The sequence below is a fragment of the Anastrepha obliqua genome, chromosome 5 (genome assembly GCF_027943255.1).
Source record: "Anastrepha obliqua isolate idAnaObli1 chromosome 5, idAnaObli1_1.0, whole genome shotgun sequence".
Taxonomy (NCBI): Eukaryota; Metazoa; Arthropoda; class Insecta; order Diptera; family Tephritidae; genus Anastrepha; species Anastrepha obliqua.
Window position 1 is genome coordinate 65,381,152 of NC_072896.1, and position 17,273 is coordinate 65,398,424.

The 17,273-nt window shown below is 32.9% G+C and overlaps 2 protein-coding genes and 1 long non-coding RNA gene across 5 annotated transcripts; 1 reads left to right on the top strand and 2 right to left on the bottom strand.

Annotated features, from left to right (window-relative positions):
• Positions 1-2,172: 2,172 nt before the first annotated feature.
• Positions 2,173-10,979, bottom strand: LOC129247038 (chorion transcription factor Cf2). 3 transcript variants are annotated; one of them, XM_054885906.1, is made up of 4 exons: positions 10,751-10,979; positions 8,760-10,042; positions 8,323-8,501; positions 2,173-5,932 (listed from the first exon to the last, which is right to left on the bottom strand). In XM_054885906.1, exons 2-4 carry the CDS (start codon positions 9,974-9,976, stop codon positions 5,757-5,759), a joined length of 1,572 nt encoding a protein of 523 aa, XP_054741881.1. In that variant the 5' UTR covers positions 9,977-10,042; positions 10,751-10,979; the 3' UTR covers positions 2,173-5,756. The 3 variants fall into 3 exon arrangements, with proteins under 3 accessions (XP_054741881.1, XP_054741878.1, XP_054741880.1); XM_054885903.1 differs by having other exon boundaries at positions 8,760-10,979; XM_054885905.1 differs by having other exon boundaries at positions 8,407-8,501; positions 8,760-10,978.
• A 481-nt stretch (positions 10,980-11,460) lies between these two features.
• On the top strand, positions 11,461-12,502 carry LOC129249123 (uncharacterized). Its single transcript, XR_008582639.1, has 3 exons — positions 11,461-11,650; positions 11,707-11,953; positions 12,019-12,502. It is a non-coding gene; the product is annotated as an uncharacterized LOC129249123 (long non-coding RNA).
• A 2,647-nt stretch (positions 12,503-15,149) lies between these two features.
• Positions 15,150-16,325, bottom strand: LOC129248807 (60S ribosomal protein L27a). The gene is made up of 4 exons (XM_054888421.1): positions 16,315-16,325; positions 15,804-16,158; positions 15,455-15,590; positions 15,150-15,257 (listed from the first exon to the last, which is right to left on the bottom strand). The coding sequence occupies exons 1-3, from the start codon at positions 16,323-16,325 to the stop codon at positions 15,462-15,464; spliced, it is 495 nt and encodes a 164-aa protein (XP_054744396.1). The 3' UTR covers positions 15,150-15,257; positions 15,455-15,461.
• Between the last annotated feature and the right edge of the window lie 948 nt (positions 16,326-17,273).

Genomic DNA, 17,273 nt, shown 5'->3' on the forward strand with positions numbered 1-17,273 from the left:
AAATTCTGCTTTTTAAAATTCTGCTTTCTAAAATTCTGCTTTTTGAAAATTCTGCATGTTTAATGCGAAAAATTCTGCTTTATTCAAGTTTTGTGATTTAGGAGTTCTACGCAAAAATACGGTGGATTCTATCGAAACTAAAGAAAAAATTATTATTATTATTATTATTTTTTTTTTTTTTTAATATCTCGAATAATAATAAAAAATAATAATAATAAATTAAATAATTACATTACCTCTTTAACATTGTTAACATTATATTTTAATACATAATTTTGTAATACAGAATTTGGAAAGCAGAATTTTAGAAAGCAGAATTTTAAAAAAGCAGAGTTTTAAAAAAGCAGAATTTTAAAAAGCAGAATTTTGTTTTTAGAATTTTGTACATACAGAATTTCGACACCAACCCTACAATAACATAGCTCACAACTGAAATGAACAAACCAAAAACAGCAAAAGATATTTTTTAGTGTGAAATGTCACCTTGACAACGAGCATAAACTTTTAATTGTCTGATCAATACTTTAAGAGATATCGACCACTATAGTCATCTACCGAGAAAATAATGTATTTCTTTTTCCCCAAACTAATATATCAAATTAGAAAAGGATTTGTTTCTAAGTGTAGCATTACTGTTGTTGTTATCTCACTGCTACTTACTGTCTTTCTGCTAGCAGTAGCGCACCGAAGCCCAACAAATAATTTTGCTCAGTTAAAATGTTTCGTTTTCTACCAGGCGCGCATGATTGCAAAATTGCAATTATTCATATATTGCATTTTTCTAATTTCATCAAGAGAGCCATTGCCGAAAACCAATATAATTATAAAAAATTTATTTTTGCCATATGTCATCCGCGGACCGTTTTATTGATAACGTCTCGTTCATATTTGAGCAGAAGCTATATCAACATATAACGCTTCGTAGTGGCGCTTTTTCGTTTCATCGAGTCTCAAATCACTCCCAACGATTCTAAAGAAGTTTTCACTTCAAAATGGGTTCCATCTAAATTGTTTGAATTTTCGTCCTAATTTTTAGAGATTCGTTATTGCCTTCAATTAATGTTGAATGTCCCCTTAATTCAAATTGAATAGAAGAGGTATCTCTAGCATTAATGTCGTAACAGTAAGATTTGTTGTCTATGAGGAGTACAATTCACTTAAGGAACCTCTAAATTATTTATTATAGTGTGTGGAGTAGCGCTACACACTAAAGCTTCCAAGTTTACCGATATTTGCACAGAATATCAAGAAGCTTTTTACGTTATAAAAAACTTAACTAAACATCAATATGCTAATGTTCGAATAATACCCTCTGATTAGAAGTGAAATTTATTTCGGGAAAAAATCGCATACATACATATATTCCTTTCAGACGAATGGAAAAATTCCTCGTAGTTTTTTTTTTCTGGGCGAAACTCATGATACGGGTGAAAGTGTAAAATAATTCGCAACCTGTTTTTTTTCTACTGAAATGTTTTATTAAATTATTGCTCGCACATTTTTACATGTACACTCTTCTCGTTAATTGTTATTATTTTATTTATATTATATGTTATGTTTTTCGCACTTTTGTGCGAAGTAGTTTCATACTTATAATTTTTTCTTCTTCGTTTTACAATGATCTGAATATACAACTTGTAAGTATTATTATGCAGTTATAATGATTGATGCACACAAGAGATTGAAGGTGTTTCTCTGCAAGTATGTATATTTGTGTGCATTTAATTATTATTTATGCACTTCTTTTTTTTTCTTGTTTGAAGATCTACACTTTCATTTTGTTGCACATAAAATATATATGTAATTATACGTAATATGCAAATGGCGTTGAATAATTGAATCTTAATATGTATGTTTTAGAAGAGAACATCGAGGTATATACATTGATGTATATATGTACATGATGTTCTCTGGTTTTAGTGCAGTGGCTGACCAGTGGTCACCATCAACAATTGATATCGGCGAATCTTGTGTCAAATTGGCGCTAATTGTGCTTGACTTGCGCTGCTAGTTTCATTACTTTGATTTTTTTCTGTATTTTTTCGATTTCTCTTAAGTTACAGTTTTACTTATTTTTTGTCTTTTTGTTTTGGTTTTTATGCTTGCGTTTTGACAGAAATTTGGTGCAGGTGTAGTTATACAAAAGCGATTGATTTTATTCTTAGACTGCAGTTGGTGTTTTTTTTTTTTGTGGTTTACTTTTCACTAATATTTCATTTGCATTAGACTTTCGGCTCAAGTTATATGTAGTTATTTGTTTAACTCACTCTTTTCAAATTTTAGACTGTCCTACTACATGTTCATTTTAATTTTTCTGTACTTATTATAATATTTATAACAAATGTAGTATAATCTTTTAATATTACAATATTGTTAGTTTAAAATCTTTTTTTTATTATTTTGTTTTCTAGTTTACATAATATTGTAGTGTTGTTGCTTTTTTTAATTTATATTAAAGTTAGTTAAGTTTATGTTTCTCAACTTATGCATTCATTGTGCTGCGAGTGTATAAATTTACATAAAATGTGGATATAATTTCACAATCTACTTTTGTTTTTGTGTTTTCATTTTATTTTTGATTTGAATTTTGTTTTTTTTTTATTTTTACTCGCTAAGCATTACTTTACTTTCTGCTGCTGTGGTGTGTTAGTAGTGTCTTCATCTTATCATCGCTTTTCCATGATAAACAATAGTATTTAGTATAATTTAAGGGTATTTTGTTGCTGTTTTTTGACTTGTTAAATTTGTTGCATTTAAAATTTCTCTTACAAACTAATTTACAAATATTTTCAAATATATTTTTGTTTTGCTTGTATTGCACTTTGCGTTCAAGTAAACGCAAGCACATTGTTAGTATGCTGATGGTGGTGTGGTTTATTTTATTTTATTTTTTTTTATAATTTTTTTTTTTAGTATAAAGCTGTTACAATTGCAATTATTTTATTTTATATTGTTAATTCATTGCTTTCTGTCTCACTTATAAACTTAAAAATGCAAAAATATATGTTCACAAACAATATATTAACAAAACTTATAAATAAGTCAAATTAAAAAAGTCAATTATGCATTATTAAATACGGCAAATGAAAGAAACGTGAAAGGTATAACAAATATCAAAAAGGTATACAAATAATGTTCAACATAATAATAGTTGAATGATTGCAATGTTTTATGTTAAAAATTAAGAAACGTAAAAGATATTAACATCTATGCAAAATTATTGCAAGACAAACGAAACAGAGAATATAGCAAAAAAAGAAATCGATAAGTAATTAAAGCCAACCGAGATCCTGCTCTGTTGTTGCAATAAAAAACTCACTTTACTTGCATACATGCATTTTTACATATATGTATGTATATGCGCACTAGCTGTTATGATACCAGATTAAATAGAAAATATATAGAGCAAATGAGAACATAATAAGAAACGAAATTTAAACATAAAACTTTTGAAGATACACACAAATTCGGAAAGGGACAAAGTGGTTGACTTTAAAAAGAATTTGGCGCTTTGAAAAGTTTGTCACACAAATAGTTGGTAGTGGTGTGTATTATAATGAAAATCAAGCTCAAAGTAAATTTTTTTGTTGTTTTTAAGATGCGATTGGGGATTTTCAATAAATTTAATGCAAATTTTAAAGATATCTTGAAGTAATAATTTCTTCTTTCACTCCACACTAAAGACCACCAGTCCACACAAAAACAAAGGCTAAAGACTGTTGCGTTACGCTGCTACTGATTCGTGAAAAACCCCGTAAATGCAGTTTTCTCAAACTTGTCTTTGTTCTCAAATATCCCAAAATGATGAAGTGGAAAGGTTTTTGCGTTTAGATTCGTATACAACGCACTGAAATCGATAATATTTGAAATGATTGCTCAGCTTCTAGTCACGAATTTTAATGCATCAATTATCACTTATAATTTTTTTTTACAATTTATAAAAAATATTGCGATACAAAAATCTCTACTAAAGCGCGGTAAGTCTTGTCATTAACAAATCAATATCGACTTTAAAAGTATTTGTTTTTTAGCGAAATTGTTCCACAGAACATATCGGTAAATAGCGGCGCATTTAGATTATAAAAATAAATTTATTTTGTCTGTAACAGAGTGTTAACTTTATGTTTTATAAATTTATTATAGTTCATTACTTTAGAAAAATAGTAGCAAAAATAAATATTTTGGGTTCATATAAAATTTTTTAGCTATTGTTCATTATACATATACATATGCATATGAATATATGTAAAACGTACATATATTGAAAGTAAGCTGTTTTACTTCTTGCCTTTATTTATGATTTATTTGCATAAACATGTGTAATAATCTAAAAATTTAATAAAAAAAAAAAGCATGCACTATTTGATTTTACAAAAAAATGGAAGCCTTAAACAATTTCAAGACTGTAAAAGGAAGTGCGTGAAATATCAAAGAGTGCAATTATAAAATAAATGGAATAAAAGAGTTCACTTTAAGAATTAAGTCAAAAACTAAAAATAACTAATCAAAAACTAAAAATAACTAATAAATTAATTCAGAAATTAAAAATAAGCAAATGAGAAAGAAATGTACATTCTAGTCTTACTGAAAATATAGATTAAACTCTTTTTTCTACACTACATTTTAACACAAGAGGAGAAAAATTATGGAAACAAATTTACAAGATCAATTTTTGTGTCTTACCATTACAAAATCACACTTTAAATTTGTTCAAAAACGTTTTCATTATTTTATGTTATTTATACATGAGTGAGGAAATGACGAAAAAAATTTAAATCACACAATAACAAGCAAGCAATACAAAATTCAAATAGTTACCATTTAAGTTCATATCAACACAGCTCGGATTCGAAAAACACATATTGCATATTAAAATGATATGTACAAAACTTTCGCTTTACAAAAACAAGTTACAAAAAATAAAACCTGAAATTTTAAACATCATTAGCGTTAATTTATAATTATATAGGTTAGTTTAACATTAAAATGTTCAAATATATATGTATGTATATTGTTTTGAACTTTGCCTTTAATAAACTACTCGTACAATAGACGGTGGTAATCCCACATTTTCACTAAACTTTAGCACTAATAGATTATATTTTTGTTTTTCTTCTTTTCTTTCTACTTGTTTACATTACCTTACTTATTTTCGCTTTGTGTAATTTTGGTATTTTTCGCTCTCATCATTTCAATTTTTCATGATTATAATTAAGCACAATCACTTAATTTCAGCTCGTTTTGTTGTTGCAATGTCCACATTCTGTTGTGCGTCTTTTTTTTGCATTACCACTGAATATGCATACAGTTTTCTACAATATAAGATTATCAAAATCTCTTACAGTGGTTTTCAAATTCGTTCTATTTTTTTTTTTTTTTCTAAATAAGTTGTGTGCGATTTATATTTAATGATTTTGTTGTTGTTTATTTTGAGCGCTGATTTTCGACCCAAATGCCGCCGTGGCTTACTGCAAAGCTTGTGACAAGCCGATCGAATGCAGTACAAAGTCGAGTTCTTTGTTTGTTGTTCCTTCTATTGATTGTTGTGTTTGTTGCTGTTGTTGGTGTTGTTGATTAATTGATAAATTGATTTTTGCAGTTGTGGTATTTTTTGTTACAACTGTTGCTTCAGTCATCACCATTGTCGTCACCTCCGCCAAGGTTTTGGCCACCATCGCGGCCATTGGCTTTTTCTCATAACTTAGCCAAAACTATGTTAACAAACGGCCACGGCTACCTTTGCCAATCGGTCTTCCCTATAGTGGATGTAACTTCGTCGTATGTACCGTTAGAGCGCTGCGCTGTGTAAAACGTTTGTCACAGTAGGGGCAGGTATACGGCTTTTCGCCAGTATGTGTGCGTATATGCTTGGTGAGGTAGTCCTTGACACTGAAACGTTTTTCACAGTAGACACAGTGGAACGGCTTCTCACCTGCACAGTCCAGTGGCAAGTACACAAAATTGATATGGTGAAAGAAAAAAAAGAATAGCGTTAATTAGATGTGTTGACGGACAGCAATAATATACAGTCAGCTGCTTAACCATGGCCAATGATTTGTTGAACTACAAAGGCAACGAACACAACACAACGATTACGGAAATATGGTATAACAAAATATTGATAAACTAGATGTCGTTCAACAAATCAATGCCTCGGTTCTAGCATTTACAAAAAATTTTACAAAAATGAAACATTGTTTTTATAATTTTTCAATAATACAATAAAATGAGATGGGGGGAAATGCAATATTGTTGTGATGTGGGTGGTGGCTTAGTGGCTGCAATAGGCGGACAGAAAAAATATGTTTAATAAGCGAGTGCTTTGAGATGGTCACTTATGCGGCTGCTAGATGTGATCATAGCGGTGTTGCTATGATGGCCAATTGAGCATAGCATGGTTTGAAATTTAAAAGAAGAATTTCAATATTTTATATTCATATTCATATTTTTATAAAAAATTATTCAAATTAAATATAAAAAAATCTCAATAAGTCCCTGTATATAAAGGTTTGGTGTGGCGTATGGGCTGGAGGAATCATTGGCGCATACACACTAGTATGATACACGACTTTTTGACACAACACACTTTATCTCTCGTCTCGGACTAACGGATTAGCCACCAAGATTTGATTTATTTGTAGGGTATGTAATGTAAAAATGCTTTGTGGATAAACCAGCTTCGATTGAGGCATTGGAAGCCAACATTACTAAAGTTATTCACGAGATACCGCCCGAATTCCTCCAGCGAGTCATTCAAAATTGGTGTTTACGGAGGACCGAACTACGGCGCAATTGCGGCCAACATTCGAAAGGGAGTATCTTTAAAAAATAAATGCTATGAGTGGTTCTACACAAAAATAATAAGGATTGCCCAATCAATTTGAATTTTCATTGTTTTATTTCAATTTAAAAACCGATGCCTCTAAATTGATCAACCTTTAGTTTATAACTTTGTTATACCTAACGCATACATCTATAAAGATAATCTAACTTTGGTTTTGTAGGTAGGTAGTAATAAGCCACTACAACTACGTTCTGGCGTCGAAGACCTGCCTCCCGTGAAATCGTTTAAGTTTTGCTGGGTTGTTGTGATTCTTGTAATAGCATTAAGTGTTATCCACAGTGGTAAGTATCAGTTCTTGGATTATATTTGTGTAGGTTCGAATCTCCACGCATGAAACAGCAAAATGAAACAGTTTTTTTCTAATAGCGGTCGCCCCTCGGCAGACAATGGCATACCTCTATAGTGTATTTCTGCCACGAAAAAGCTCCTCATACAAAATATCTGCCGTTCGGAGTCGACTTGAAACTGTAGGTGCAACAACATCAAGACGCACGACACAAATAAGGAGGAGGAGCTCGGCCAATCACCCAAAAAGGATGTAAGCGCCGATTATATATACGCAATATGTATATAAAAATTATTATGGTAAGGAATATTCCCATTACGTGCACCAAGTTGTAATATTCAAACCTGATAAATAGTGCATGGTACATAATATATACGACACATTTTTAGCGTATTTGCAGATTTGGATATATATCGGTGAATATCGTACATGTTAAATATTTGTATTAATATATATGTATGTATAAACACGAAATTAATGTGGTTTTAATTTGAAACTTCTTTCAAGGTTTTTTTTTAAAGGTGTATGTCATCCACGCATTGGAATATAATTTAATATCTCGGACAAGACAGCGACTTCTTCTGAATATTTCATTTTTTATCTAGGGAATATTATACATTTTGTAAGCCGAAATTTCAAAATTTTGAAAGCAAAACCTCAATTGATTTTTCTCCGCCTTTGAAGTCTAATTTTCACGGCTTAATTTTCTTATTTGTTACAATAATTTTACAACATTGTTACAATATGCCAATTGATCATCATGCGGCGCAGTTTTTATTTATTTTTTTAGTTTTTTTTTTTGTTATGCAAATGAGATGGATTTTAATTATTTGTCATGGGAGTGCGTATAATTATAACTTGCAGAAGCGTTTTTTAGATTAATTGAAATAATTCACATTCAAAATAGGTATGCGTATAACTTTTTAAATATTAATTTTGATACTTTTTTCCTTTTCCTTTGGAAATCGTCGACAAAAAATACATTGCATTTAGCTTAGCTGAAAATAATTTGAATTGTTTTTTGTTTGATTTTGTGGTTTGATTTATAATTGGTTCTGTGGTTTGATTTGGTTTGAGTGAATTTGACTGACTGATATTAAACTGAACTGAGTTGAGCTGATTGACTGATTGATTGATTGACTGACTGATTCATTTTTTTTTTTTTTTTTCAAAATATACTATATTCTCTCACCCGTGTGAGTTGTTAAATGTTTGTTCAGGTAGTCCTTTACAGTGAATTGCCTGCCACAATATCCACATCTAAAGGGTTTCTCACCTGTATGAATGCGCGTGTGCTGTTTGAGGGTGTTCGATTGGGTGAATGACTTGCCGCAGTAGGAGCACGTGTAAGGACGTTCTTTGGGCGTGACGCTGCGTGGGCGCAAACGAAGTTGGTTAACAGATAGAAAACATAATAGAAATTAGTTAATATTTATCACAAATTTCAATACAAACATTTAAATTAATAGTTAAACATTTAAAAGTGCAGAAAGCATGTTCGAAATTTCGATTTTTTTTCGTTGGAAACTCGAAAAAATGTAGTCTCCATTTTTCGAAATTTCGTTCAAAGCATTCTTCATAAATAAAAACGTAATAAGTTAACATGTAATATGAATATGCAATGATTACTCTGCTTCGCCAGTGTGTATCTTGCGGTGCATCGCCAATGTGCCTGGTGTCTTGAAGTTTTTCGGGCATTCCGGGCATTTGTGGCGCACTTTGTTATTAAGAGTGGTAGTAGGTGCGGCGCTGCCAGCTGCTGTACCGGTCGCATTAGCCAAGGCTCCAGCGGTAGCTGCCGCCGTGCTAACTACTACACTAGTAGCTCCAGCCGGCTGCTGAATTGTATACACGGGAACTGATGACTGATCAATATCACCGTTGCCATCACTAATACCGAGCGGTTCTTCTTTGATTATCACATGTGGGTGGCCTTCGGTATTGCCATTGCTGCCTTTATTCAATTTTACTGTCAAAGGCGGTACTTTTAATGGAGTTGACTGTTGTTGCTGCTGCTGTTGGTTTTGCTGTAACTGTTGTTGCTGCGGTTGCGACTGCGTCTGTTGCGCCTGTTGCTGTTGCTGTTGCTGGTCAAGCAAATCTGGTTGCGGCTGGCGTTGCCGATCAAGCAAATCTGGTTGTTGCTGTGGCCGCTGTTGCTGTTGCTGTTGCGACTGCACTGCCTGTTGCTGTTGTTGTTGTTGCTGGTGTTGGTGTTGCTGTTGTTGTTGTTGCTGCTGTTGTCTTTGCTGCTGCTGATTCTGTCTAGAGGTCAATTCTTCTGGTGGTATGGTGTTCATTTCCTCAGGAGGTATAGAAGGCATTTCCTCTGGCGTTTGCGGAGGTTCAGGCTGGTCCATATAAGGTGGTTGTTGAGCCGAAGTCATATTTGAAGCGGTGCACACCGAACCACAGTGCATGCACTTGAACTCGTCACCTTCGTGCAACGTTACTGATGAAATACCATAAATACCACATGCCATACAGCGTGCCAAGAATGCAGTGGTTTGATGTACGATACGGTGGTGCTCGTCAAGCTCTTGCGCTGAACAAAACTTCTCCTCACAGCTCAAGCATGGATATTCGATTTTCATGGGATCCGAGACTGGTACGTTTGGTTGCGGAACACCACCCAGTAACAGGCCACCTACTCCTGCACCACTACCGGCAATGCCACTTCCGCCACCAATCATGCCAGCTGATATACCGTGGCAGAGCTGCATATGCTCTTGGGCGTGTTGTGGTCTTTCAAATTGTTGGCCACACATCGGACAAAAGCTAGCCGATGTAATTACCCCACTATCCATGGCCAGGTTTGGTAGGAAAGATGATTTCAATGTATCCATGGCGCTGGTTGCCGATGAGACTGTTGATGGTGGTACTGTGGTCTCTGGTCGGGACAGCCGAAGTTCCTGTGCATTAGAGGACGATTTCAACATAATTTCATCAAATAATTCGAGCTGTTCAAGCAATGCAATGAAGATTTTACAATAAATAATGCGTTTAAGCACGAAAGCACAATTATTAACGTTGAATCGTACACAATGTTGTGACGTAGGCGAGGCAAGGGCAGATGTAGTAAGTAAGCGCGCAACAGTATACGACAGCTCTTATGTATTTTTTTTGTTTTCCCCGTTTACCTATTGTATTAGCTTGCGAATGCCGCGCGGTTAACTTTTTTGCATGTAAATAAAAAGCAAGTGTTAATTGGCGTAGCCGAATTTTAACTTCAACAATGGTTTTCCATTCGTCTTTCGTTTCACAATGATTTTTTGCATTTTCTGCAATTATCTCTTTGACTCCTACTCTATAACACTGTTTCTCCCCCGTTCACGCTATCATCCTTCAACGATCTTTTTTCGTTTCTCGTTGTCTTTCGTTGCTACTAATTCCAATTTCGGAATTTCACTTTTTCTTCACTTTCGCATTTTCGGACGCAGTTTTGTCACTGCTCCGCGTTTCTACTTCTTCGATGGCGACAACTGCTGTTGCTGTTGCTGTCGCTATACACTCCTCCACCTTTTGCCCCCCACAAGGGTATTGGGCAAATTTACTACCCTTTTCCCCTTCTGCGCTGATCCGATATAAGCTGTCCTTTGCGACTGCTATCCCACACTTACTTTCGTCGCCAATTTACTGCTTCCACACTCTTCCAGCTATTTTTGCGCCTGCTTTGAGATTAACTTGGCTTTCATTTAACTGATATCACTTTAAGGCTTTCAATGTAATTTTGCCCTTGAGCAGCTATAAAGCACAATTTGCCGAAGGAAATTTAATACGCCAGAAAGTGAAAATCTCCGTGAACTGATGAAAACTTTTTGGGTTCTTTTTTGTTCTGCCAAAAAATAAGCGTTGCCAAGGCAAAGTAGAGAAAATAGATGGGAAACAAAATACGCAAAAAGAATCCACATTAATTGTAAAAGTATAACAGAATAAAATTGATGAGAAAAGTTGGCTATCAAAATTAACATTGCGTACACCAAATACACAAGATAAACAAAAATTGGCGTTTGGCATATTTAGCCCTTAATTCAACTTTAATCCATATAAAATGTTTACCTAAATACTTAATATATTTGCCTAAAGAAGCCAAATGCTGAAAGCAACTCTGTAATATTCGAAAAATTTGTTAATTCGAATAACATGTTGAGCACCGTTGTATCAATCTACTTCTGCCAAGACTGTTGCACGAATTTTGTTAAGTTAATTAAATAGAGAATAGAAAAATATTACTTTCTTAATATACCTAAAAGATAAACATTCTTCAAAATTTTATATAATTTAGTTGCATTGAAAGCCTCCTGCCTAAGAGTATGCATTGAAAAATTTGAATCACCTGTCATCATAATTTAGTATTTTGCAATGAGACAAACATATGATTCTGATTTTGAGTAAATGCATATGTTCACAAGACAAGATAAACCCCACAATCGTTTTAAGAAAAAAATAACATAAAAGCGTTTTCGTCACATACTCTCTATTTACATTTTAGGATTGGTTCGTGCTGTTGTTGTTATACTGTGAGTATGATTTAAATTGAGTTTTGCAAAATAAAGTTTTTCATTTTATGCCGCAGAAGGGAGATCACTAGCGCATGCTGGAATTTCATCTCAACTAAATAAAAATAAGAATAACGATAGAAGCACTATTTGTCATGTTCAATTATTGCAAGAAGAGTTAATCTAACACGAAAATAAGCCTTTCAATATTTAAATTTCTTGAAATGCAAGAATTTCGCAGAAATTTTCAAAATCACTACTTTGAAAAAATCAAGCAAGGCGCATTTATTGAAGGTGGTCGCATTAGACCAACAACAATGTTTTGTACGTTTGATTGTCACGGAAGTGGAAAACAAAAAATTAATACGTCTTGTTTTATTCTTTAATAGATTCGCTTTGAAATCAAGTTAGCAAATTGGCATTATTTACTTCCGCTCGTTTCTCAAACAAATCATGGTGGCTAGAACCTGCTCAAAAAATCATCTGTTTGGTGTTATTAATTCATGATGCACTGCTGGATACCAAGGATATCAGTGTTATTTTCCTACACTAATGGACAACAGTTTCACAAACAAGTATATTTTCTCCTCATTTTGTTTGTTTTGTATTGCGAAGGAAGCTGACGTCAGACTTGTCAAAATCAGAAAAAATTAAGTAACTATTTTTTAATGGCGCCACCTAAGGTACTCAATGCGCCTCTTGTTTGTTTATTATGTACTCTTACGACACACCGAATTCGGTAGGCGCAAACTATTTCTTTATCATTCTTGCTGTTTGGCAACTCAAGTAGCCAGTAGGAAATTTTAACCGAGGGAGCAAAGCGAATCTACAACATTTTGTATATTAGAATGTCGCAACTAAAGTAATAATACGTTAACATATAAGTAGATGATCTACTTTATCGTGCTTAACTGCCAATCCGTAATTAAAAAGCGAGATTTACCATACAAAATTTCTCTCCCAAAATCTGAGATTATAAAATAATCCTAGTAATAATCATACTTTTCGACATACAACCCTGCGTTTTCTGTGTAATAGATCACTATTTTTACGAGTGTAAAGAAAAAAACGTGAAAGTAAAAACTAAATAAAATAGATGCCGGCAAAGAAAACAGATTTGTAGATATAATTCTAAAAAAAATTTGTTAAATATTATTAATTATGCATTGAAATAACAGAAAAAAGCTTGTGTCCATAAACGTGTGTCGTCTTATTACTTATTATAAAATGTAATATCGAATTTCGAATGCGTATTGATGCCATAATTTTTTGAAACCTCAGTAAACGTCGTTTGCGGATTTCCTCCAACTGTTTATTATTAGCAGCCAATTGCACAATTATTGAGCTATTCCTTCTTCTTGTATTTTCTTCTTATCGTTAATAATAATTAAAGAAAAAAAATAGGTTGTCTGTAAAGTCGGTTTACTGACGATAGCTTAACGTGACAACGTCATAAGAAAATATTGATGGAATGGCTGCAATTTTCAAAACAAAATTTTAATTGTTTGATAGATATTTTGTATGGATATAGAGGAGGAGGTAAATGGAATTGCAATGGAATAGGTCAAGTTACATTTACACAAACGTGAAAAGTGACGAAACATTTATCAAATTCATGAAAGATATCTTCAATTTCGATTGTGCATCAGACGTTAATAAGTCAACAACACTAAGAGCCATCATCATCGACTTGACCTTCTCAAGACACATTACACTCGAAACAATCCCTTTCATTTCCTACTTTTCCTATCATCATATGGCATATGCAACTACAAATATGTGAATTTATATACATATGCGCATATATATATATATAATTGGCGCATACACCCTTTTTGGGTGTTTGGCCGAGCTCCTCCTCCTATTTGTGGTGTGCGTCTTGATGTTGTTCCGCAAATGGAGGGAGCTACAGTTTCAAGCCGACTCCGAACGGCAGATATTTTTATGAGGAGCTTTTTCATACTTGGGTATGATTATAGACAATAAACTTAACTGGAAGTTACACAATGGACAAAAACGATGCGAAATAAAGACTAGGTTTAAACAACTTCATTGGCTTTTGGGGAAAAATTCTACGCTCTCACTAGAAAATAAGATACTAATATACAAAGTAATTATAACACCAATATGGAAATATGGTTCAGAGCTTTGGGGAACTGCGAGCAGAACAAATATAAAAATTATACAACAAACGCAAAATAAGATACTCCGTATAATATCAAAAGCAGAATGGTATATACTAAATGATAATATCCATGGAGAACTGAAAGTAAAAACAGACCAAGAAGAAATACGCAACAACAGCTTAAGACACACAAATCGAATACTAAACATTGTAACAGGGAAATTCGGCAACTTCTCCGAGACGAGGAGACTTAAGCGCAAACGACCAACTCATCTGCAGATTTAAATTATGTCACAATTTTATGAATAAGAATGAATAAATATATAATTAAATAACGAGTTAATTTTTTAAAACCAATGTATATAGTGGTATTGGCTTCTAAATATTGTCGAAACCCAAGAAGAAAGAAAAATTGTAAATATTTTAAGTTGAAATAGAATCAATAATAAAGGGTTATTCCAAAAAAAAAAACGCCATAATTGAGGTTGCCCAGTAGCAATAACCACAATCAGTATTAAATACATAAATAAAAAAAATTCAAAAATTCATATTTTAATGAAATTATTCAAAACTGAAATGCAAAAGTGATATAATATTTGGGTAACAAAAAATAAAATGCTGAAAAAAAAACAGAATAAGTTAAAGCAGATAACCTCTAATATTTTTAACTTAAAAATAGTTAGGAAAAGTATGTTTGTAAAATATCTCAAACTCAAATTCAATTCCTTACCTACGCTTAGCAACCGTAAAATATTTACAGATATAAACTAGGGGTGGGACTATTCGAATAATAAAATCTTTTATTCGAGAGGTATTCGTAATTCGAATAATATTTATTCGAATACCTCACTATTCGAATACCTTACTATTCGAATACATCACTATTCGAATATTTTTGGTAAATATTTATTTAGATTAGCGGACTACTAATCGGTTTATGTACAAGTGCATGCACCATGAGAAGGGCCAATGTAATTTTTATATTTTTAAAAGCATTTTCTCCCTGATGTAGATGAATATATAGTGAGGTATTCGAATAGTGAGGTTCACCCATTCACCCGTACTAAACCCATTGAAAACTTTTGAGGAGATTTAAAGCAACCAATCGAAAAGGAAACATTCAATAACATGGATTTATTTGAAAAAACTAAAGAACTGTGATATCTCTCTACCACAGAAACCTGCCGTAGGATAACCAAATCTATATATATCCTTTTTGCTCCTATTGTCACTAGTTTAAGTTTCTTGAATTATTATTTATATTTGTTATACCAATCTATAAAATAAAAACCACATTCTATTAACATAAAAAAATAGCATTTTACATATGAACGTCATATTTTAATTACCATATATGTATGAACTACCAATAATTTTCAGTAGAGAAACCATTCATTTTTCAGAAAAACTAAATTTCCATTTTGTTTTTTTTTTTACTTTTTTTTTTATTATAAAATGTATACATGTTTGATGTTTACACGTAAGTTTAGTTGGAAACAGAACCTGAAAAGTTAAAAACAAACTATTAGAAATGTATCAAGGTAATCAAATATGAATACGACTACTATTTCTGTTTAGAATATCAAATACTCAGTTCAGTTATGGTAGCACAAGAATCATTCAGCAAAAGTCTGACGTATAAACTAAATCGTCACTGTATTTAAGAACCCTATCAGAGTTAAAACGGCATAAATAATTACCTTAAAATTAAGCTCTCAATAAGCAGACACCACCAGCTTGTTTGATTTTGTCTTCGGCCTTCTTTGAGAAATATTTAGCCTTAACAATCACGGGCTGTTTGGGTAAATGTCCACGACCCAATAATTTATAATAACCCTGCAAGGAAAAGTTAAATTAGTTTCCACAACTTTCATATAATTCATAGTTATATTCGAATCGTTGAAATTTCTGCGCAATCTGAAAGGCTTTCGCTACATGGAGAGAGCAATTGTACGGTCGCATTCAGTCCGCCCGACGCCTTGGATATATCTTCATATTAAGCAGATATTCAACTTAAATAATTTCTTTATTTTATACAAAGCCACTTACGAACTGCACCAAATCGATGACTGGGGCTTTGTTACTGTTCTCCTTTTTCAGCTCACTTAATTTATCAGCCCCAACCAGAGACCATAATTTGTCCAAGTTTATTGTTGGGCAAAATTTATGCTGGCGACGCAAATGGAAGTTTCTCATACCAACTTTGCCGAAGTAACCAGGATGGTATTTGTCGAAGTTGATTCGGTGATGGTGCATACCACCAGCATTACCGCGACCACCAGGATGCTTACGGTGCTTGCCAATACGACCATGACCATGGCTCACATGACCACGCAGCTTTCTGGTCTTCTTCCTTTTAATGTTCGACTGCAAATTTAAAAAACAAACAACAATCAAATTATTTCTTGTTCACGTTCTTGTTACACGTGTTTGGGTAGTACACGAATAAATTTTACAATGGCTGCGCGATTTTTTTTTGAGGTTATTGTCGATCACTCTACAAATATTAGATCTTAGCAAATCTTTCACTTTAATATTATTTTACACTACGAATATTTACTTCACTTTCATATTCCAATATCCTGCATTAATAAATTCACTTATTTAACACGAAAAAGCTAAAATTGTGACTGCCAAGCACATTTAAACATCCACTCACCATCTTCAAAGTTTTCGAAAGAAAGAAATCAGTGAAGTTGGCTGTCGATGTTGTCTGTCATAGAGGCACATGTGATAAAAGTGCGCTATTTATATCCGTCTGCAGATATGCATTTCTTATTACAACATAATAATACGTTCACATAAGAATTAATCACCTATAAATCTACCCGTTCACATATGGCAGATTACCTGCAAAATTGACAATCAGCTGTCAATACTGCTGTGAGAAGTTTTTCTTCATAGAATTTCGGTGTTTTTGGTTTCTTTAATTATTATAACCGATATGAAGAAGTTACAAGGAGTAGGAATAGCTAATTTAATTGCGCAATTGGCTGCTAATAATAAACAGTTTGAGGAAATCCGTATGCGACGTTTACTGAGGCTGCAAAAAATTATGGCAGCAATACGCATGCGATATTCGATATTACATTGTATAATAAGCAGGAACATGTCAAAGCGTTTATGAAAACTTAAACAAAATATCTATCAAACAAATACAATTAAATTATTTTTTTTAAATGCAACTATTCCATGAGTATTTTTTATGACGTTGTCACGTTCAACTATCTTCAGTAAACCGACTGTACAGACAACCTCTTTTTTAATACAAAATGTAAAAATTTAGATTATTTCAGGTTTCACTATTTTTATTCAGAATAGGGATCTCAATAATTATATGTTAAAAATTACTGATTTAATAACCACGCACGTCTATATGTAAAATCCACCAGCCAGCCGATTCGTGAATGCCTAATTGCTGAGAACGTCAAGATAACGATGTTGAAGGTTGTTCAGCAACTTTTTGCGCCACAGCAGCAATATTTTCTACAGAACGTCAAATTTTTGGTCTATCTTGTA

Excerpts from the sequence above, each read along its gene's own strand:
- LOC129247038 (XM_054885903.1), bottom strand. The coding sequence starts at position 10,069 with ATGTTGAAATCGTCCTCTAATGCACAGGAACTTCGGCTGTCCCGACCA. Across the intron at positions 8,502-8,759 it reads ATACACACTGGCGAAGCAGA|CGTCACGCCCAAAGAACGTC; the intron begins GTAATCATTGCA and ends GCGCCCACGCAG. Across the intron at positions 5,933-8,322 it reads ACATTTAACAACTCACACGG|GTGAGAAGCCGTTCCACTGT; the intron begins GTGAGAGAATAT and ends TGGACTGTGCAG.
- LOC129248807 (XM_054888421.1), bottom strand. Across the intron at positions 15,591-15,803 it reads TCATCGATTTGGTGCAGTTC|GGTTATTATAAATTATTGGG; the intron begins GTAAGTGGCTTT and ends TTTTCCTTGCAG.